The following is a 24,182-nucleotide window of genomic DNA, read 5'->3' as shown; positions in this document are numbered from 1 at the left end:
GTATGTGCACACACACACACACACACACACACACACACACACATATATGCATGTTTTGAGTTTTTTGTTTTTCGAGACAAGATTTTTCTGTATAGCCCTGGCTGTCCTGAAACACTCTATAGACCAGGCTGGCTTGAAGTCAGAGATCTGCCTGCTTCTGTCTCTTGATTGCTGGGATTAAGGCATTGCCACTACCACCCAGCTCCAAAAAATTTTTTGAGAAAATAAGCATTCAGTTCTTTAAAGAGATATAAATTAAGACACCAACTTTTCTTACTGCGTTATTACCACAAATATTCTGTACAAAGAAAAAAGAAAGTTTGCTAAAACTCAGTCCTCACATACATTTGGAAACTAATACTCAAGCAACTGTAAAGCTACTGTGGTGGCCGTGACAGTAACTCCTCCCCTGGAAGGCTGAGGCAGGAAGGTCTCACTGAAGGCTGAATGGAGGAATGGAACTGCACTGCAGCTAAAGGTTTGAATTCATGGGGTTTTCCGTGCAATAAAAAAGGAGGTTTCAGAGAGAAACAAATGAAAACTCCTAGCATACTTGATGGGCCTGACAGCAATGACATCCCAGCAACACTAAGCACCCACACTTGGACCCGAGTATGGGGAAAACCAAGAGCCTGCAATGTGCTGCAAATAAATGTCTAAAGCACTTCCACCAGCTGATCTTGAAGCATCCACTAGCCAAACTGAGACATCTGACCATCACAGTAATGACTAACAGACTACAGCCTACGGAGTACAACAGGAAAGCCATCTATGCTGACACAATCAATGAAAGTGAAATGCCAGTGAAACCACATACTTACATAGTTCCTTAGGACCCCTCTACAAAACACTGAGTTACAAAGGGATAAAGAACTTTAAAATGAAGGAAGCTTGCTGGGCTCTACTTAAACCAAGCAATCAGTTTATAAAGGACAAATCAAAATCATGCTCTGCCTTGAAGGTAGAGCAAACCCTTGTGCTACTCCTACCAAAGACGCGAACGGAAACCTACACTGAAGTCACCACATAACAGCTGGTCTGTAACTCAAATAAGTAGCAAAGTCACCTAAGTCCAACAAAGATAGAAAAGCTGAAAAGATTTCAAGGGTACAGCTGAAGTCAGTGCACCATTCCTACATGCATGGCCCTGCCTCAAAGGACACGAAGAGTTTTGGTGAAATTCAGGTAGGGCCTAAGGACTGACGTCAGCAACACATCAGTGTTAACTCATTGCTGAGGTCTGCCAGACTGCAGGAGCAGTCAGCAGTCTCCGTGCACTATAATGGTGGAGCAAGACAGCAGCCAGCTTCTCTCAAGCTTTTAGAAACACCTTTTTGTGACACACCTGCAACTTTTCTATAAGCCTGGGACCAGCTCAAATGGAAAAGCAGCAGCCTTGCAATGGCTAAGAAAGGATATGATAGAATATTTAAAACATCCTTCCTCCTTTCAGTTTAAATAGACTCAAGTTTGTCTGTCTATTTATCTACTTGTTTATTTTTGCAGTGCTGAGGTTGAAGTCAGGCCTTGCACATGGTTGGCAAGCTATCATTATATGCCCAGCCCTAAGCTTTTTTCTTTTTATTGCTAGTAATAAAAACAATTTTTATTTTTGTTTTTAAAAAATTAAATCCTGGGACTAGGGAGACAGTTCAGTAGATAAAGTGCTTTACTGGAACCCAAGTGAAAAGCCAGGCAGGGTGGTGACCACTTGCAATCCCAGCAATCCCTGGGTAAGAAATAGCTAAACTACCCAAAATCAGGGAGCAGCAGATTTGCAAGAGACCCGGCCTCAATAGAATGCAGACGCTGAACATGAACCCAGGGCTTCCACAGCTTATCCATACACATATGAACACTCACACAGATGTGTGCATACACACTCAAATCCTTTCTACAACTTTTTTTCTTTTTCTTTTTTCTTTTCTAACCCAGGAGTCCTTTCTTGCCCCATCATCCTCTTCCTCTTCTCAACCAGTTCCTGGCCCCATCACATCTTTTTCTTTCATTTTGTCTTTGGTACCCACTGAGACTAATTAGGGCTACTTACCCGCACATGGACACCCTACCAGTGGCTACATTGAAGAAAATGTCTCTCTTTCTCAAGAACCATTAACTGTACTCGTCTCTGCAGGAGAAATAGAGCCTCACGAGGCTGCCTCTGGCTCCCACTGACAGAAGCTAAAGGCCCAGTGCTGTGTAGGTCTCGTGCTGAGTTCAGGACTCTATATGGCCATATCAGAAGAAAGCGTTCCACAGATTCTACCCTCTGTCCCGTCCCACAGTTTCTTTCAAGCCCCTTGCCTATGATGGCCCCTGAACCCTAGAAGGAGTGACACAGGTGTCTCATTTGGAGCTCAACTTTTCAAGAGTCAGTTATTTTCAGCAGTTTGACCAGTTATGAACCTCTGCAATTACTAATGCCCACTTGAAAAAAAAGACGTTTCTGTGACTAAATCTGATGAGAGCACTGCTTCATGGACAAAGACAAAACTATTTTGAAGGTGCATCATGCCCAGGTAGAAAAACCACAGCAGTGGCCTCCCCAGTCACGAGTTTCTGTCCAGGTTTACAGGGGTGAAGGGTGAATTCCCTCCAGTCCTGCCAGCCTCAAATCTAACTGGAGAGTAACTGGCTAACCCTGACCACCTCCCTGCCTTAAACCATTACTGTCAGATGATCTTTAAAAGCATCTTGGGCCAGCAAGGTGGCTCAGCAGGTTAACGGCACTTGCTCTGCAAGCCTGGTGAACTGAGTGCAATCCTTGGAACTATGTAAAGGTGGAAGGAGAGAACTCTGCAAGTGTCCTCTGACTTCAACGCACACACATGCATGCACACACATAAGCAGTCACATGCTCATGCACACAAGCACATGCACACACACGGCACACAACAAAAAAGTACCCTGAGCTAGCAATGACTAAGGGCACTGGGGTCATGTATCTCCCAGACCACCTATGATAATAAGGAGTGTGCCCTTGATCTTTCCCCGAGATTATTACATGATTCCTACCTGCCAGCAGATACTATCACTGTAGCTCTTAATTACTTGTTTCTGTTGTTTTTAAAGATGAAAGATTTAAATTTTTGTTTTGCTCCTTATTTCAAATTAAGCAACTAACAGTATCTTAGAATAAAAACAAGTTTACAGACTTCAGTAAAGACACTTTGTTTTCTCAAGGGGTAGGAAGCTTGCTTGTATAAGGGAGTACATGTTTACATGCAATCTGTCTAGGACTGCGAGCTTGTTCTCTGCATTAGCTGGGCATAGCATGATGGACTCTAGGGGTCCCCAGGCTGGACAAGATGTATGAGTGCATAACTTAAGTATTTGTGAATAATGCCATTCTAACGGAATCATCTCAACAAAAACTCTAGACATGGTGTCCAAGGAGCTCAGTCAGAAGGTCTGAGCTGACGCTGGCATAGCTGCGTGCCTGACACTGTCTCTGGGGCTCTTTCTCATGGCCCAGTGTAGCCGTACGCTATGATTTCATATAGACTCAAGTCGCTCTGAGTGAAGAGCTGCCATGTGTCATGATGTCCGTCTACTTTGATGCCAAGGGCAACAGATTTCCAAACTTCTCAAAATAATAATGTGAGGGTTTGGTGAGATGTGCTTGCAATGAATGCCATGTGACAGGCTCTGCCCACCTAGCCCCTCAGCAGTTCAAATAAAGGCAAGGGCAGGGAGATAACGCATTTTGTAATACCTAAGCAAAGATTCTGAGTGCCTTGATAAGTAGTGAATTGCGGGATGCTTTTAAATTGTGTTATGAGAAATTATAGGAAAAGGTTAGTATAAATACCCTGAATAGCCCAGAGTAATGGCACACACCTTTACTCTCAATGCTTGGAGGCAAGGGCAGGTAGACCTTTGTGAGGACAGAGCCCACATGGTCTACACAGTGAGGTCAAGGACAATCAGGCTACATAGACTCTGTCTCTAGAGAACAACAAATGTGCAAGGCATAAAGAGAAAAATGAAGCATGTCAAATTATAATTACAAAAAGTCTCAACTACGTGTAAAGCATGTATTCAAAACTAAAAAAAAAAAGGGCAAAAATATGAAGGATTCCCCCTCTTAAGGTGAGGATTATCTCTCACTTTCCATTTTTACCCCAATTCTCTGTTATTAACTTATTACTTTGTGGGGGGGAGGGTGTTTAAGACAGGGTTTCTCTGTGTAGCCCTGGCTGCCTTGGCACTCACTCTGTAGACCTGGAACTCGGAGAGCCGCCGTCTCCCAAGTGCTAGGACTAAAGGTGTGTGCCACCACTGCCTGGCTAAAAGATTAATTTTAAAAGCAAAACAAAATTACAACTAGCTGGCTTTAAAGCAAAATCAACTTTCTTCCAAAGTCATTTTCCAACTCGCAGAAATATTTAAACTCACAGAACTCTGAAAACCAAGTCCAAAGTGGCCCTGCCTATGCAATCCAGGGAAAAGCCGAGCACAGAGCCTGGCCTGGCTCTCTTCTTCCAGCCGACTGCACCCACTCTGCAGTCAGAGAATAATTACTCAGAACCTACTACCTGCCAGTCTAGAAACAAGTGTGTTTACCAAGTAGTGAGCAGAAAACATGACCTGTTTTTCTCAGAACTTGGATCTGGGTAGGATGGGTGTGGCAAGAGATAGAAAAAACAAACCTACAATCCAATTTCAGCCACTGCTTAGTGCTATGAAAAAAAAAATTAAACCATGAAGGAGCAGTGGCCAGCAGGACATCAGAACAGACACGCAGAACGGCCCCTGAACAGACACTGGGCTCTGCGAGTGACCAACAGTGACATAATAGCACCGCTCGTGCACGACTACCCTCAGACTTTGAAAAGCTTGTTAAAACACAGGCAAGCGCTGCAGTGACTGTACTGTAAGAACCAATGAGGTTCCTGAGAGCAGAGACTAGCCTTCCTTCAGTCCTGGAGCCTCCCTCCCTCCTCTTGGTTGCAATTTTCTCACATGTAAAATAGACCTAACAGTGCCTGCTTTACAAAGTTGTGCAGAAGATGCAAGGGGACAGCCCAGGAACACGTAAGCAGGCACATGTTCACTGACCGCTGAGTTCACTGACCAGGTTTTCCACCAATGAACTAGATTATACCCTGAAGGATTCTTCGTGAAGTACTGTCACACTTCTGTGAGCAGTCTCACCTTCAGAGCCAACCAGCCCCCGCACCCAGTCAGCTCTAAATTCTCATCAGATATGGGCGCTATAAACGACACTCGCCTGAGCAGACTGACAACATGTCTATCAATGTTACTCTGTCCTTTCCTCTTCTTACCATGTCACGACTGTCTCTCTCTACACTAAATCCCTTAGTCCAGCCTGGCACGCTACCCCAGGCCTGCTTCTGTGACTGCCAGCTTTATGTATCTTCTTGCCTATGATGGCCAGCCATATGTTCTAACACTAACCCAGATGCTTCTGGGAAACACTCTCTCAGATATGACTGACACACACAAGCAGTACACTTCCAATAAACCCTATACAATCCACAATGTAAGGGAGCTTCATCCAATCAATGGGAACCCTTAGAGTTAAGGCTAATGTTTCAGGGGAAATTTGCTTCCTGAGAGCAACAGAGAAAGCCTGCCTGCCTACATTACAAAGCTCCAACTTGTCAGTCCCCACAATAGAGTGAACTGGTTCTTCACGCTTTCCTTCCTGTCTGTCTACCCTGGATTCCGAGGCTCTGGAGAAAAGCTGCCTGGCATGCTGTAACTGGTCTCCCTGATTCCTTCTTTTCATCTCATGGTGACCCAGCAGCCAGGGCCTGCCTGGTGGAATGGTAGGTGCCTTGCTGTAGATGCTCCAGCGATCTCCTGCGTGGTGCAGTGATAGCTGACAGCCAACAGGATGTACCTCGTTGTCCATCCGCGCTTCACCTCCTACTCCCTCACTCCACGTTCCAGCAGAGGTCGGCCTCTGCTGTTCTCCACCACACATGCTCCCACATGGGCTATTCACTCACTGTTCCCGAGGTCGGGGATTTTTTCACCCTTGCCCTTGCTATGAGCCTGCTCACTTATTTCCTCCAGGAATTCACTCAATCACCTTTCTTTGGGGGGGGGGGGGCTTCTCCTCAGCCAGTGTAAAGCTGAAACCATTTCCCAAAGCTTAGGCTCCTCTAGGCTCGCTTTTCCTTAGCATCCCTCCCACTGAACCCTAGTGTTTTCCTCATTTGGTTTCTTTCACGTTAAAATGAAGGTGAGTTCCTGGCTGAGAGAATACTTGCTAGCAGGTGGGAAGGAAGCCTCAGCTCTTCTATTTTCTTACACCCTAAAAGTTGCACATAGTAGGAGTATCGTAAATATTTACTGCTGGGGGAGGGAAAAACAAAGGGCAGGTGGGTGGAGTTTATGGCTTTCTATTGTATGTCTGTGTCTACATGCCCACAGGAGCCAGACGTATGTCGGATCCTAGAGCTAGAGTTACACACTTGTGAGCCACCTACTGTGGGTGATGAGAACTAAACTCAGGTTCTCTGGAAGAACAGCAAGGGCTCTTAGCCACTGAGACATCTTTCTAGCTTCCAACAAAGGGTATTTTTAAATTTCTTCTTCATGTTTTCCTGGTTTCTAGTAGTTCACATTGGGCGTTATTTCTGTACAATCATCAGACAACCTTTCTGCTGAACTTTAAACCTGCAGATATGAACTTCAGGACAACTCAAATTTTCCCAGTGAATAATGTATCCTTAGGAATTAATCATGAATACACATTAAAGTTTAACGACCTCAACATTCACTGATAAGAGACTGATTAACTTAATATAACCGCTTAGGTAATGAAGACAAATAGTTATTTAAACCACAGTAATAAGCCAAAACTCAAACTCAGTGAGACCCTGTCTCAAAAAACAAGCAAAATATATAGAGGGACTTACATTCACTAATATGTACCATATTGTTCCATTAACAATATTTTAAAGTGGTTTATAATCGAGAATGCAATAAGAAGCAAGAGCCTTTATAAAACAAAATACATATGACATAAAATGTCACAAAATTATCACAAAATGAACAATGAAGTTTATATTATAACTAAGGTGTTTTTTATACTTACCTACTATCTAAATTTTGACAGAGAAAAGATGTTACTTCATAACAGAATACACAATTATAAACCAACAGTAGAAATAAAATCAGCATTTTTACCAGCAACAAGTGGTTGTAGTGTAAGGTATAATGCACAATTTTTATTCAAAAAGGAAAGAAAATTTAATGCAGTCTAAAACCCATTTACCTATTTCCTTTCCCTAAAATTACACTGTAACACCATATCCACCAAGTGTTTTACTCTAGAATCTGTCAGTTGTAACTAAGAAAAGTAAGGTGCAGTGCTCCTGGCTCATCACCTCCTGTACTGACTTGAAGAAACAGCACTGAGCTAGCTGAAGAGTGTACATACTGTGGCTCTCTGCATTTAACCTGAAAGTAAAATGGGAGCCAGCATGTGACAAATGACAAGTCCTCAAGGAAAACTTGGAGGTCAAGCAAAGTGTTCAGCACTTATATATTTCTTTGAGCAGAGAGACAGTTCCCTCCCCTTTCGATCCCAGGGACTGAACTCAGGTCATCAAGCTTGGCAGCAGGCAACAGCCAACTTTACCCCAAGAGCCATCTCGCCAGCAGTACTTCTGGCTTTCTGAGCTACAGTCTAGGTAGTCCAGGCTCGCCTCAAACTCCCTACCTGCCGGTTCCCTGCAGGTAGGCAGGATAGCACTTATGCTAAGCACTGGCAGGGCCCTTGCTTCAATCCTCACACCAGTTAGGAAAAACAAAGGAAAACAAGATTTTCCACACCTTCCGAAGGTTTCCACACTTCTCCCTCCGGGGTGCTGGGAATATAAACACACACTACCACACTATGCACTACTTTATAGCCTTCAGTGCCAACTGCTCCTTTTCATTTCTAACTGTAGTTTTAAATCTTTAAATGCTGACAGAAATGTGATTTGTCAACCTTAATTGGTTTTCCAGTTTGTTTTAAAATGTCCCAGTAAACAGCAAAGTTGAAGGTCTGAAGATGGCTCGAGATTAAGCTAAGTGCTTCTCATGTCGAATAAAGTTTTCAATTAAAATATTTCAGAGAAAAGATCAACCCAGAGGTATTCTGGGTAAGGCAGAAATCAAGGAACACAATGCCCAGGCTCTTCTATGCCTCTGCTGACTCCACAACCAAACTGAGCCTCGTGGGACAATTCAAACACTGCCATGCACACCTTTAATCCCAGCACTCGGGAGGCAGAGGCAGGTGGATCACTGTGAGTTCAAGGCCAGCCTGGTCTTCAAAGCCCACAACACCCAAGGCTACACAGAGAAACCCTGTCTCCAAAGCAAAACAAACAAACAAACAAAAACAAAAACACTCCCATTACCATCAGAACTGCCCTGCTGCAGGTTGAAATAAAGCCCCTGGGTGTTTGATTGGTAATGAGGTGGCTGACAGATTTGAGAGGAGAAGGTATCCGGTGTTGTTGTTGTTGTTGTTGTTGTGACCCTACTACTCAAGGCTCTATGCGTGGCTCATGCTAAGCTTGTTAGGCCAGTGCTCTCCACTAAGCTATATCTCTAGTCTGGTCAGTGTATGCTGCAATCTTTTCTACTGAAAGGAAAGGTGTGGGGTTTTGCTTGTTTGTTTGTTTGTTTTTAATATTCAGAAAACACTAAAGGCTCTAACCCTGAGGAATCCCAAAGGTCATCCTAGGCCTTCATACTTTTAGACTTGAAGTGCAATGGAATAATCATTAGAAACAACAAATCTGCAGCGTTTAGCCAAAAAAAAAAAAAAAAAAGACTAAGGTGGTCAAGAGAGCCCACTGTTGAGCCAGAGGCACATGCCCTAAACACCAGGAGAAAACAAGGGCCACCTCACCTGCTTTGTCTTCTATCTTCTCTTTAACACACCCTAGAACTACAAATAAGATGGCCTATTCTTCAATAGAGAACTCCTTGCAAGCAAAGAAAGAAATGGATTTCCATCCCCTTAGAAGAAGGCCGTCAGCAGGAGGCATTTGGTATTGTCCTTTAGTTGGTAAAAACCCTGCAAGGTAGGAAACTACCCTTCTTAAATAGAGGACCGAGCTCCCAGCTCAAGCAGCCAGAAGGTGAATCTGGGTTTAGCAGCCAGAAGGTGAATCTGGGTTTACCAGCTTGGAGCCCAACTCTAGCTACTGAGCCACCTCGCCCCTACAGTCCCACCCTGTCAGTAGCTACATCCTGTATAGCGTTCCCAGCCCTCAGGCTCACAGCTGAGCTTTCACAGCCCAACAAAACACAAAGGCACTCGGAGGAAGGCCCCAAAAGCAGAGTCCCATGATCCTTGCTTTGTTTCCAACAAGCAAGCATTCCTAACCCCTAAGGAACACTGTCATTTGTCAGTCTACTGTGCTGAGCCTCTGTACTCCATTTGTAGTTTTTCAGTTTTGACATTAAAAATAAGAGGAACTGGCTATGCTTATGGAGCATGCCTTTAATCCTAGCATGCAGAGAGACAGCAGGCAGGCGGAGGGAGGCAAGCCTGGTCTACAAAGCAAGATCAGGACAGCCAAGGCTTACATAGAAGAAAAACTTTGTCTCAAAAATACCAAAAGGAGGAATTTGTTTCAACTCTCAAATGATCGCAATGGTCACTTCAGTCTGGGGCAGCTGTGCGGGTCTAGGTTCAGAGCCCAGTTCTGTTAGATAAACATACAGCCTCGGCAAGTCAATCCAATTCTGTAACTTCATACACAAAGAAAAACCCAGGTAGTTTCTACAGAGGATCCAACAATGGCAGAGGCATGACTCAGTGGGAGAATGCCTGCCTGCACATGTAGGGCCTGGATTCAATCGTCAGAGAATCCTAGGCCACAAACACTTAGAAGGTAGAAAATAAAAGGTACAGGCATCAGTGTCCTGTCAAATCAGTGTTCTTGGATTATCTGATCTAAGAACCAACCAGTCAAATCTGGGCTTGTGAAACAACCTACCTTGGCTCAGCTCAGCTAGACTCTAAGACATTCAAACATTTCTACCGAACTGTTCTAAAACATGTGGAGAGTGGAACAAGTTTAAACTGGTTAACAAGAGTCTAAAAGCATGTGTAGGTTTAGCTAACTTTGGAGCTTTATTGTCCACGCGTGTACACACACACACACACACACACACACACACACACACACACACACACACTTCATTCACAGTGCAGTCTGGATTTTCATTCATGGTACTGCTTTCTACAGAAAGCTCCTTGACAACAAGAAACAAATCTGTGCCTTGCATCCACACACTAGGGGAAGGCCCATACACAGCATACCAGGGACATACTCATGGCACTAAATTTTCAGAAATCCACCCAGGTTTCCTAGCTCTAAGACTGGGAAGCACTCATTTTGGCAAAAGGGATATCTGAATTTGACAGGCTTTTCTTCTTTTATATTCAAATACATAATGACTAAAGAAACCATACATTAGATATCACTAGTACAATTTCTACAAGTACAGCTATGCTAAAAGCAAAAAACCCAGAAAGGAAGAAATTTAAAACCCAGTATGGGGGAACAGAGTCTGCACAAGGCGGACCTGGATCTCAAACACCTGCTCCAGCACTTAACAGCCGCATAAACCTAAGCCAGTCGGCACACATCATCTCAGTCTGGAGGCTACATCATCTGCCTCAGTTGCAGCATGAGGAAAATGGGGACAGGAACTGCATCTCATGGGTTGTCATAAACCTGATAGATGGGAAACATCAAGCATAGCCGCTAAAAGACTCTTCTCTGTTGGCAAACCTGCAAGAGCTAAATTAAGCCTAAATGCAATTACTACCTCCACTCTTGTTTTTTCAAAAACTACACAGACAGCCACATAGGACAATAGGCTGAAAGCTGAGATTATGGGGCCCAATGTGTCAATTTCAGACCCGAACAGCCCAAACAGAGTCAACTAAGGTGCTATTTCCTTCTAGTCTTTTTAAATGGCTGTGTTGAGGCATCCAACATCTAGGAGAGCCATTTTTGTAATTAAAAAAAAAAAAAAAGAGCACGTCAACAGGTGCTTTAGCACTGCGTGGAGACTTCTGTGCCCAACACAGAAGAGAAGGAGAAGGAAGGGGCAGGGATGCAGTCAATGACACAGCACTTACACAAGATCTAGGTTCAATCCCCAGCACCAGAAGTCAAAACAGTAATTAAATTTTAAGAGAAAAGTAAGAATTAAAACTCCACATATACATTTTTGTTTAAAATAGCAACCAACAGTAATATTTATATAAAACAAGTGAGTGGAAAGCAAAGAAATCTCCCAGGTTCATTTTTCACACAGAACAAAATAATGATTTGGCAATTCCAATCACCTAAGCCCTTGGTTCATTTTACAAAGCTACATGCCTTCAATTTTAGGCTACTCAAAGTAAAGGCTTAATAATCAAAACTCCCTGCATACATCTGAAGTCAATGCTGCTCCCATTTATTGAAACAGGCCCCTAGGAAGGCAATATTTCATCGTTTTTCCTCAGAGGAAGGTGACTGAGGAACTTTGAAGGCATTTCCCCATTTCAGGGGAAACCTGTACTTTCTCCTACCCCCCCCCCCCCACCCCCTGGCACCTGCAGAGATCCACAGCCAGTACCAGCATGCTGCCTGGTGCCTTATATTGCCTGATTACTTAACTGAACACAGCAAAGAGAATTTCATAACTACAATTCTTTCCCTATTTGTACTGCCAGCTCTGGCTAAAACTGGGCCAGCCCATGACAAATCAAAGGCAACTCTCAAGACATACTGAAAAGACAGACTTTTATAATGTAAATGGCCATTGCCTAGTACCAAGAAGAGAGGGAGCACTGCAACACTTGGCTGCCCTTTCAAGGCAAGGAGCCAGAATCAAACACTCAATTCTGTATCCCAGACTGGGGACCTATCTTCTTCCACAGACCTAAGAACTGGGAGGCATGCAGAATCTAAACTCCAGCAAACTGTTAATGGGTACCAGCGCAATTTTCTAAAGATAGCAATTTCCATCAGTAACCACACGGTGCTACTCAGAGGCTGGCCAATAAGCAAATAAAGGGCTCAACATCAATACAAAAGAAACGTCTTCCTTCCAAACACCTAGCACCATTTTAAAACTGTGCATATGAATAGAAAGCCTTGTGACAGAGCAGTGAAATCACCCATGGCATCAATACCTCTCTAATTCATTTCCTAAGATCTGGGCGGGATCCACAGGACACCAGGCATTTAATATTGCCTTTAAAAGACCAACTTGTATGAGCTCTACAGTAATAAAAGCTGATACTGCTACTGACACATTTAATTAAACACACTCTCTAAATAGAGCTTCCCATGTACGGCCATAATGGTTTTGGCCTTGGTTTTATCAGAAGCCATCAGAAGAGGACACCAACTATGCTGCTAACAGTTTTATCCTGAGCAACCCCCACCCCTACCCACCCGAAACCCCCTCCCAATATTACTTTTATCTGTGGAATTCTCTGCTGGCCTTGGCCTGGAAAACTGGGTAGACCCTAAGGACAGGTATCGGATCTGGCCTTTTTTGGAGTTGGCTCAAGCTGATGGTTCCCAACAGCATAAAGCTATGGCCTTTAGAAACTTCTAATTTGAGGTTTGTAATAGACTCTTAACTGATTCCCTCCCCCTCTTTTTTTTTTTTTTTTTTTTTTCCTTTTTCTTTTTTGAATGGAAGAGAAAAGGTAAACCAAAAAGATGTTTCAAAATAGAAAAATTATTTTAATTATGAAACTCTCTCAACTCAAAACTGTTAAAGGTAGCCAAATGGGAAATATCAGAGTATTTTGTTTTGTTTTTCAAAGGTTTAACTATTAAACATGAGAATCACAACTTTGAAGTAAGGGGGAGAATTAAAAGGTAGGAGCAGAAAAGGGGAGCAAGAAAGGACCCTTCAAGACCTGTTTGCTCAGAAGGGCCCCTCCTTGTACTCCTCCTCCCAGGGGGCATCCAGGCTGGAGGAAAGCAGAGGGTTACACAGAACATTTAGCAGACTTAACATTGGATTAAACACACTACTGCAAGTTTCAACAAATGTTCATGGCATACGTAAAAACACATTTACAACAAGAAAGAAGAGAGGCACCTGGAGACATCTGACACTGGGCATGCTCTGCAGGCAACTCAGTGCGCACATGCTCTCTACCAGGTTGGCGCAGCCTAGCCACAAAGACCTTGGCACAGAACACTGCAGGATGACAAAAAGGAAGGAAGAGAAGAAGCAGTTAGAGGCCGCAACAAGTCACTCCTTCACACAGGCAGCTTGCATGTTAGTCGGGGCGGGGCACACCCATGCAGTGTAGAGGGCAGGGATAGGCCTAGGTTTCCTGAACCCTGGGGAGCAGGCCCCCTTTCTGTCTTATGGACATGGATTTGGTGCAGCCAACCACTCATTTCACAGGATAAAGTAAACAGAATCAAGAGGGAGAGACTGCTTAAATGACAACCCCCTAGAGGGAACTGTGAGTCTGCGTGTAAAGCAAGAGCACTTGAGTGTGTGTGACAATTCCATAAAAGTTAAGGGACTCTGGTCTATCCACGCAGTCTCCATTGCTTAAGAAACTACCATAGCAGGCCCCCATACCACACTATAAAAAGGTGAGACGCAGTTGTTGAATAATTTGCACAAGGACACACAGCATGGTTTAGCCTCAGGCTACCAAGTCCCACAAGCCTCCTCTATTGAAAAGCTTTAGTGACCCAACAGTCACCATGTGAATACAGTTTTGCATTTTTCTAAAGTAAAATTGCAGGACACTTAAAGAGAAAGAGGGAAAGGAAAAGAGAGATAAGTAACAGATACAGGTAATTAAAACTGCTTGAAAGACACTGTTTTCACTGTCATCAACATCTCTGCATGCTCAGAGAAAAAAATGGAGTACTATGACCTGTGACTTTTCATTCTGGACTTTATGTACAAACTTGGTGGCAAGACTAAGAATTAAAAGCCTGCCAGGTGGTGGTGGCGCACACCTTTGATCCCAGCACTCAGGAAGCAGAGGCAGGTGGATCTCTGTGAGTTCAAGGCCACCCTGGTCTACAGAGACAAAGCAAATTCCAGGATAACCAAGCTACCCAGAGAAACCCTGTCTCGAAAAAAAACAAACAAAACAAAAAGAATTAAAAGCTTAATTGATTGACTCCACTCCACCCTTAAAAAGAAACTTGTTGCTTTTGAAAGAATTTTTAAATGTAACACAAAAATGAGCATATATTATAGCTAACAAATAGTAACCATCAGACTATGATATCTAATAAATATTTTTATTCTAAGATCAATTAGTTTACAGAGGCAAAAACCAATAATTACAATAAAAAAATTAAAACAAACCAACCCTGAAGGCAGGTGCTTGAGTTCTACTGAAACACTCCACAAATCTTAAGACTCAAGCCATGTGTTTGTTCCCCTGGCTCCTTGGTTTTCACTAGGAAATGTTCTACAATCAGTACACGTGTACTATAAACAATGAGCCTTGCTGGAACTCAGATAGACCTGCTCCTACCCTGCATTCGCTGCTTCCTACTTACAGCTCACTTGTGATGGAGGGAATGTTGAGGTTACTTAGAAGAGCACACAAAATCAGAGGAAGCAAATGGGGTAAGTCAGGGCACAACTCTCTAAGCAATGAAAAACATCACACATTTCCAACCTGAGTGCTCACTGAAGGCTTAGCACGGACAAGACAGTGGTGAAGTACCTGTTGTTCGGGACAGACTGTCGCCCAGCAGCTTCACAACGTAAAGAAGCAACCACAGAAAGGGCCTGACCACATTTTTATAAAATACAATGAGAGTAGCTGCCGTTTATTGAGCGCCTCTGACTAGTTCCTATTAGGACAACTGTCACAGTAACCCTGAAAGGCAGTTAGTATCTTGGTCTACAGACGTTCTGTTAAACACCAGCGTGTCTGAGGTCTGCAGCAATGCCGGCTGATCCTGACTCTACAGCGAGTTCTCTACCCTGAGGCCTTGTTACACACACTAACTGGGACAGCAGTTCTGTCAGTCTGTGTCACAGTGTGTGGCCAGAGAAAAGATCTACATCACATGTTCATTACATGGATTATTTAGGTTAAATAAACTCCCTAGATCCTCAGAGCTCAGTCTGAGGACTCTCTCGGTATCTTTGTTGCTCCTCCGTCTGGCAATCCTGGGGACTGACCCCCAGGACCTTTCAACATGCTAAGCACGGGATCTGTAAGTAGACTCCCCAGCCAGAAATTTAGGGTTCTTTCTGGACTGTTCAGCTTACTGACTCACAAAAATCACTCAGATCTTAACCAAGAGAGGAAGAATCACATCAGTATTTTCTAATACCAAAGTAGCAAAGCTCACTTGCAATCAATGTCCAGTTATTCAGTAAACAGTTGAGATCCTCTGTAAAACTCACTTACAAGTTCCATGAAAGCATCCTGCTACTGAGCTACACCCACAAACCTGCTTCACAACTTTTAAAACTTTGGTGTGAATTTGCATATTCCAGAGATTTTTGTTTGTTTGCTTTGGCTTCTTTATTATAATTTGGAAGGGGGGCAGGGGGATGCGAGGGACCTCACATGCCATGACATGAGGAAGGCTTAGAATAGTCAATTCTCTCCTCTTAGCTTCCAAGTGGTGGAAAAGTTCCCAGGATAGAATTCACCAACTTGCCCTGTTTGCTTTTGAGACAGATTTTCACTATGAGGCTGGTTGGCTCAACCTCATGAGCCTCTAACCTGAGCTTTCCCAGTGCAGAACTACAGGTGTTTGCCAGCATGTCCAACTCTATTGGGGGGGGGGGGGGACTTTAAAGGATCTTTAAATTTCAAGAGTTTCTTTTCCTACCACCCACAGTAGATACACAGAAGAATGACGGTCAGCGGTGACCATGTCGCGCCATGCTAAACACAACTCACCACCATTTCAATTTTACACACCTTACTTTTCCAATATTCAGAATAAGAAAATGGTTTTGAAGAGATGCAATTTCTTATCTAAAAACCACCCAGAGCTAGGTCTAAGCTGGCGCTGGTCCTAGTAATCTTAAATTAGAATGCCAGCCCCACAGCTGACAGATCTGCTTGAGAACAGGGGCTGTGGAGACAGCATGCTCCCAGGCACTGCCCACCTACCTGTTGCTGTAAAGCAACTGCCAAAACCTGCCAGTCAGAAACCTCCATTCACCAGGCCTGCAATCTTCCAGGTCAAGATGAGGGTAAGACAGTGTAGTTAAAAGGCGTTAGGCATGCTCCGTCCCCACACTGTTATTCGCAGATAACCTACCACACTACTGGAAACGGTCTTTACTCAACAGGGAAGGCCACTGTAGGAAACTCATGTACCTTGTAATAGGGAAGTCCATGCATGCTGCCCTAAGCACAGATCCTTTTGTCTAAAAAAACAAAAACAAACCAGGAAGACAAAGGTCCAACTTGAAATGGGCAAAAGTTCTATACTGTTGGGGGTTGGTCTGATGTATTCTGATGCTAATTAATAAAAAGCCATCACACCTGGGCAGGGCAAATGAGACAGGTGTGGCTGAGGTTCCTGGGCTTGGAGAGACAGAGAAAATCTTGGGAAGAAGGAGAGACCTGAGGAGAAGAGAGAAGGCCATCATGGGTTGGGTGGAGGAGAAGCACGTGGCCGGTGTGGAGACTTGGCCCAGATGAAGAAGATTAACAAGTATATGGGATTATGGATGGGAAGTAGCTTGAAAGAAATTATTAGAAGCAGATGGCATGGGATTGGGGCAGGTATAGGATCCCTGCCCCACTGTGAGAAGTAGTATAGAGGGTTAATGTCTGCCCTGCCCAGGTTAACTAAGGCTATTTTAAATATAACAAGTGTCTGTGTCTTGATTGATTGCTAGCGGGTTATACTGCCATAATAGTAATAAGTATAGGCCTAATAATTATTATTAGGCCTTATTGGTAATTTAAAATCAACACTATACTCATTAATCTAAGAATATCAAATAAAATGCATCTAGAACCTTAACAGTAATTGATCCGTGACGCTTCTAATTTAAATTTCGAGACTTGGTTGGAAACTGAAGGTATTGTGTTTGTTTGTTTGTGTTTCTTTTTGTTTCTCAGGACAGGGTTTCTTTGTGTAGCCCTAGCTATCCTGGAACTCGCTTTATAGACCAGGCTGTCCTCAAACTCAGAGATCTGCCTCCCTCTGCCTCCCAAATGCTGGGATTAAAGGTGTGCGCCACCACACCTGGCTAAACTGGTTGTTGTTGTTGTTGTTGTTGCTTGGTTTGGTTCTCTAGTTTTTCGAGACATGGTTTCTCTGTGTAGCCTTGACTGTCCTAGAATCGCTTTGTAGACCAGACTGGCCTCGAACTCACAGCAATCCACCTGCCTCTGCCTCCCAAGGGCTGGGATTAAATGCGTGCGCCACCACTGCCCAGCCTGTTGTTGTTTTTTAAATGAAAACTATCTTCTTGTCAGCTATGTTTACAATGTGACTACTCCCTCCCTCCAGGTACGCTTTTAAGGTAATAGTGAAATATTCTTATTTCCTGTTATAAAAGGTCTAAGGAATTTACCCTGAATAGCATATTTACAAATCTTAACAGTATGTACAACCTACTTAGTCACCAAGCCACCTTTCTTTGTTCTTGCAACCTCAGCTTCAAGCCCCAAAGACTTTGACAAGGACCATTCCAGAGGTCATAAAAATCTCCAATATACATGTTATAATCTCATATTTATTCATATTCATAGAAAACATGGAATTACTCATATGAGGTTTCTAGTATTAAGGGAAAATATACACTCAGGATGAATACTTTTTCAACTCTAAAGTCAAATAAAACACTGGCCAAGGAAGCCAACTATGCTTACTGATTCTGTCACATTCATCACCAGCTGGGAAAACTTGAGGTTCATAAAAGACAAGAATAATAGCTTTTTGGCATATTTCAAAAGCTGAGAGTTTATTAAAGGGAGTAAAAGAGAAATATCCTAGGTTTTCGCTCTATTACCATAGGGACCACAAATCAAATGAAAAAGCACCTGCTGCCACCTTGTCTTCTCACTGGCCAGCTTGCAGTCTCACAAAGGCTGCCACTGGGCTTTTTCTAGATGGGACTGCTTTGAATTTCCTGCCCTGATTCCTCCTCAAAGAGGCAATTCTTTTAAAGCAGCACACAAAGGTATGTTCTGTCATCCCTCTAATGCTCCCTGATTTAGAAATCTGCATTATTACAGGTTTCCTATAATCCCCTCTCAAGTAGTTTTCTTTAAACCACTTCCCACCCAATCAAATCATTACCTTCATCTAATTTCCACCATGATGGTTGAGGTGACCAACCCCATCTCATCCAATAAAAAAGGATCTGAACTTATATCTATCTGCACAGAAAAAATAAAAATAAAGAACAAAATACTTTCCCCTAGACACAGGAAGATATCTTGACAATGTATAAATACACATATATACCAAATAGACAACCTATCCAAAGGAGGAGGCAACTAAGGCTAAAATGATGAGCAGGGGGCAGCTAGGAGGAAAAAAAAGATGAATTTCAAGCAGAATAAAGAGCATAAGCAATGCTGAAATGGCACAGTAAGGGCAGAAGCTAGCTGGGTATTAACCCTTATATGTAAGGTCACAGAGAAGACTCAGCATCGGAGTTCAATTCCCAGCACCCATATTAGGTAGCCCATAATCACCAGTTAACTCCAACTCCAGAGAGATCTGATACCTCTGGCCTCCATGGGCACTGACACTCTTGTGCACATAGCACCCCCTACCCCATCAGGACACACACACACAATCTAAAATAATAAATTTTTTTTAATGGGCCATGGGTTCTTTTTTTTTTTTTTTAATACGGTATGCTGCCCATATGTGTGCCTGAACACCAGAAGAGGGCACCAGATCTCATTACAGATGGTTGTGAGCCATGTGCTCTTAACCTCTGAGCCATCTCTCTAGCCCAGGCCATGGATTCTTAGCCCAACAATTAGGAGATGGAGTACACTATCAATCCATAGCCAGCTTCAAAGAAAAGCCTGTGTTCTAGAATATGTAGTAAACACATAAGATGAAACTCTATTCAAAAAGAACCGGATAACAGGTAAATAGTACAAAATCATAATGTCTTTAATAGATTACTGTAAGTTTTGTTAAAGCTCAATAAATATGAGTGCTTAGATCATTTAATTCTGTTAAGGAAGAATTTACAAAACTTAATAACCAGGGGCAGGGAAAGACGGCTCAACAGAGGAAGTATACATAAAGATCCATGCTCAGATCCCCAGCATGTATAAAAGCTGAGTGTGGTGGTACACACTTGGAAACCCTTGTGCTGGAGAGGCAGCAGGGGATCCCTGGAGTTCTCCTTGGTCAGCCCATCTAGCTCATCACTGAGCTCCAAGTTTGATGACAGACTGTCTCAAAAGCTAAGGTAGAAAGCATAGAGGATGACACTGCCTCCACATACAGACACCCATACATACTATATATACAAGAGTTTTAACTTAACAAACCATTGGTGAGAAATGATAGGAGGTATTCAACTACTTTAAGCAGAGAAATGAGTCTCGGCCGCTAGAGAAAAAGCACAGTGTGAAGAAAAGCAAAAAGGCTATCTCAGGGATCTTCAAGCCACTCATTTATTTTTGGCTTACACACTGCAAACTTCACTCAGTGCATGAGGAGCCAGTACTTACCAACACTCATAGTCCGAGTCCTTTTCTTCCCCATAAGACTTCTATTATGCCCTCCTTATGAGACGGAAAGCCAAGGGTGGCGTGGTAATGTACTGGGGGACACTAGACACAGAAGTAACCGGCATGTGGCTGGTAACATGCTCTCCACTGAAAACCTTCAGCCAGCGGTCAGCTCTCTAAACCTAGGTTTAAGATCCAGCAGGACCCACAGAAATCTCTCTGTAAGACTGCACTCATCTCAAATAAGTAGAACAAGCATTAAAATTAATCAAAATTAGGAACCATGCTATTGTGTCTAATTGCCTGACTTGTCACTTGTCAAGAAACAACAGTGTCTGTGATGGCAAAAAACTATAATGCTGTTCCAAATCTGGGAAGACTTAGAACCTAGACCTCTAATGTTAAATAGTGATCTGTAAGACACAGCAAACATCAACAAAACAACTCTTAGTTTTAAAATAATACCTGAGTTCAAACCCAGACTGCACAAGGGGAAGGAGAGAACCCACTCCCGCCAAAGCTGTCTTCTGACTACCTACCAGTCACATCATGTTTCCATCTCTGTCTCTCTGTCTCTCTCTCTCTCTTCTCTCTCTGTCTCTCTCATGTTAATTCACAATTTAATTACATTTTACATACATATTTTTTTAAAAAACACAATACTGATCCATACCTTCATGTGTAACAATCTTTCAAACAGAATGGCACTTTGTTAAGGCAGAATTGGACAATAAACACGTGTCATATAACCATGACAGTTCCTATTTAATTCTTAGCAATTGTACTTTAGAAGTGCATACTTACTTGTCAGTGATATTATAGCAGAACATTCTCTGGCTGAGATACTCAATAAGGGAAGAAAAGGACAAGAGGAAAAAGTGGGGAGAAAAAGGAAATTTATGATCTGCTGAGTTTCAGAGACTCAAACAAGGCCAAACAATGATAGCAACTTGATAGAATCAGAGCTGAAAGTCAGAGCCCAACTTATCCTTATACACTGTCCTCTCAGTTCTTTAATGTTCAGTGACTTCATCTTGAGTGATGATCCAGAACCTCACAAAGCCGTCATGATCTGCATGGGCACCTCCAGAAGAGGGATAAAGGATAATTCAGTTTCCATTCCCCCTTTTCTCTGTTATTTGTTTGTTTGTTCACTTTATGGTGCTAGAATGTGAACCCAAGCCTTACGCGTGCCAGCAAAGTCCCAACCTTTCTTTATGTATCATGAGTAGCACACAGTTTAGTTAAGGTTGCTACAGGAGCATGTGCAACTAAACTGTCTGTGGCTACACCACTTAAAATGTCTTGGGGATAACCATTGAGATGTAATATGAATAAATTAAATTAAAAAAAAAAAAAAGAAAATGTCTTGGGGTTGGAAAGATGGCTCAGAGGTTAAGAGCACTGCCTGCTCTTCCAGAGGTCGTGAGTTCAATTCCCAGCAACCACATGGTGGCTCACAACCATCTATAACGTGATCTGGTGCCCTCTTCTGGCATGCAGGTATACATGCAGACAAAGCATTCTATATATTAAATAAATAATAAAAAAGAAAGAGAAAGAAAGAAAGAAAGAAAGAAAGAAAGAAAGAAAGAAAGAAAGAAAGAAAATAAATGTCTCCTGAGCCAGGTGTAGTGGTGCACACCTTTAATAGCAGCACTTGGGAAGCAGAGCAGGCAATCTTTGTGAGTTCGAGGCCAGGCTGGTCTACAAAGTGAGTCCAGGACAGCCAAGGATACATAGAGAAACCCTCTCTAGAAAAAAGCAAAAAAGAAAATGTCTCTTGCCTGCACCCCCTGCCCCCACAACCATGAACTACATTAATGCGGTAGAAGCAAGAGGATGAGGGCCATCCTCTACTATGGAGTGAGTTCTAGTCCAGCCTCGAGTATGTAAAAGCCTCTTTTAAAAAAAAAAAGTGGAATTATAATTCTATCTGACTCCAAAGTCCCTGCTTCCTTTTCTAATTTACATCATCTATTATTCTGTTTAAAATTAAACTCTCCTAAGTGGTGCATCTGCCTGGTTAATTCAAATTTTAATCAACCTATTGCTCAAATCACAGTCCTGATGGAGTGTAACTGGGTAACAGACATAGCCTGAGGTGCAACAACACACATGGATTCAAAGTTTGAAAAGCTTGTGTATCACTGACTCAATTTACAAGGAAAATATTATAGTAAGAGGAAAAACAAAGGCATTCATCAGATCAGATCATTATTCATAATAGCAAAGAAACCCCAGCAACAAGGACCAAACAGTAAGTTATGGACTACCCACAGGAAAAGCATGATGTGCCTGGCACATAGGACTACCCAGTAGAGCCTATTCATAACCTAGATAGACATAAAAAAAAATTCCAACACACTGAAGTAATTCAAGAAGCTTTAACTGAATAAAGGCAATAAATCAGGGCTGCCGTTATGGCTCCATTTTAATACATATAAAATACCCAGAATATGATGCAATTATTTCTATTTGAATCTCTCAGTCAGCCACATACAGCTGGACATACAATATCCAGGCTTCTGGATCCTACATCCTGAGAACACTTCATATAAAACATCGGTTTTTGCATCCTTACTCAGGGATCTGATCACAGCAACTTGTCCCCTGACCTTCAATGAAGCAAATTGGGCCAAAACAGCCGTCAGAGTTTGGCCAAGACACTACTTACTGTAGCTTCATTTCCACTTCTATGGCTACCAGATAGCTGAGTTCAGTCAAAAAGCCAGTGACCTGCCATCTAAGAGGAACCTTACTCAAGTGAACTTGACTGTGGCAGTCCACACCCACACCCTACCATGCACTACACCAGGAGGACTTCCACATGATAGGACAAGCAGCAGAGACAAGCCTTCATTGGCTGTGTGCTTCCTTTCTTCCCCCTGGTTATAGCTCCATGGGCTTGTGCCCTCAGGGTTCCTGTGTGCTGAAGGCTTGCTAACCAGCCCGGCAACACTGTGAGGCGCTGGACCTTTAAGTGGGGCCCAGAAGGTGGTTAGGTCATGGGAACACTGTCACATTGAGAATAATGTAGTTCCTGGGGTTCCCAGGTAGTTGAGTTCCCAAGACAGGATGTTATCCTAGTCTATGTGATCTCTTCTGAATGCATTCTTGCTTGATAGCCACATCTGTCCTGTCGCAAGATCCTCATCAGCAACCAAACAGATGGAGCAGCCGGTCCTGGATTGTCAGCCTCCAACACTGTTATCCTACATAAACCTCTCCTCTTTGTAAGATGCCTACCTACCAGTGTTATGTATCTTTCTCACAACAGAAAATGGATTAATATACCATCACAGGCACCGGTGCAGCTTCATCCACTCCAGGTCCTTCTACCTCACAAGCCAAAAAACTTCACTAGTCTTTGAAAATGTGTGCATAAAATTCTACTGCCTTTTAGCATACCAAGTTTTCATGCAAGAGAGTGCAATTTTATCATGTTTTATATAGAACAACAGAACATATGGGAAGTCAAAAACTTTTTCACATATGATAAATATTCTCATTTTTTCTAGGAAGAGATAACTATTTCAAGAATATAGCCTGAGAACAGTTAACTTTTTCAGTTTAAGCTGTTATTTATTCAAAAATATTTGCTGTATAGGCTAAAGCTATAAATGCTTCAACAAATATTGTAAGAAACCGCAAAACCAAATATTCTGATATCAGAAATGATTTCTGTAAGTAAAGCTATATAATTTCCCAGTTTACTAAAGGAAGACATGTGGCTAATTCCTACAGTGCAAAATGCTGTCTGTACACAAACCCCATCACTGTCTCCATAGTACTAAAATTTGAAAAATCTTTTGTAGATCCACTGCAAAACTGCCACACACTTACAAAACATCTAACAAGACTCCTGACTCTGCAAACGATGAATTAGTGCTTAAAAAGGAAAGCTGAGTTGGGCATGGGGCTCACACCTGTAACCCCAACACTCAGAAGACAGGATCACCATACTTTCCAGACCAGCCTGGGCTACAGTATGTTTAAGGAACTAAACTCCTGCACTGCGCCACATCAGATCAGACTAAAAGTCAATATGGAGTTACCCATGCTAACATTCCATGTCACCAAATTAAGCTATCTTACCTTCCCAGGTTGTGGGGAAAGCAACAGACAAGCTTCCCAAATAGGCCAAATGCCATGACAAAGAAGGTCCCTCTGGTCCAATCGTCAATCCTCTATCCCTAATGTAACTTGAAATGACCTGGTATTAACACACCAGTTGTTTTCCTATTATTCATCTCCCTGCACACAAGGAAACAACTCTGACACAATTGTTTCAGCCTTCTCACAATGAAACAAACCTCCTCCCCTCTCACTCAATACTATGAGTCTGCAATGTGTGCAATAGGTGCAGCAAAGAGATGCCTGGTTCTAGAAACACAAAAGAAAGCCAATCAAGATCTGAGTTAGGCTGGTGGAACTTTGTCCTTTCACACACTCAAATTTTGTTTAGTTTTTCAAGACAGGGTCTCACTACATAGCCCAG

The 24,182-nt window shown here is 42.7% G+C and overlaps 1 protein-coding gene across 1 annotated transcript in view; it reads right to left on the bottom strand.

The window, feature by feature from the left end:
- The window catches only part of Fbxw11 (F-box and WD repeat domain containing 11), a 100,299-nt gene that overhangs the window by 47,926 nt on the left and 28,191 nt on the right, over positions 1–24,182 (bottom strand). The window contains exon 2 of the mRNA XM_051168066.1: positions 13,105–13,206. Within this exon, the coding sequence (XP_051024023.1) occupies positions 13,105–13,206 (102 nt within the window). The remainder of the gene's footprint in view (positions 1–13,104; positions 13,207–24,182) is intronic.

Source organism: Acomys russatus, chromosome 25 (genome assembly GCF_903995435.1).
Source record: "Acomys russatus chromosome 25, mAcoRus1.1, whole genome shotgun sequence".
Taxonomy (NCBI): Eukaryota; Metazoa; Chordata; class Mammalia; order Rodentia; family Muridae; genus Acomys; species Acomys russatus.
The sequence above is the reverse complement of the archived record's forward strand: the minus strand, read 5'-3'. Positions and strand labels throughout refer to the sequence as shown.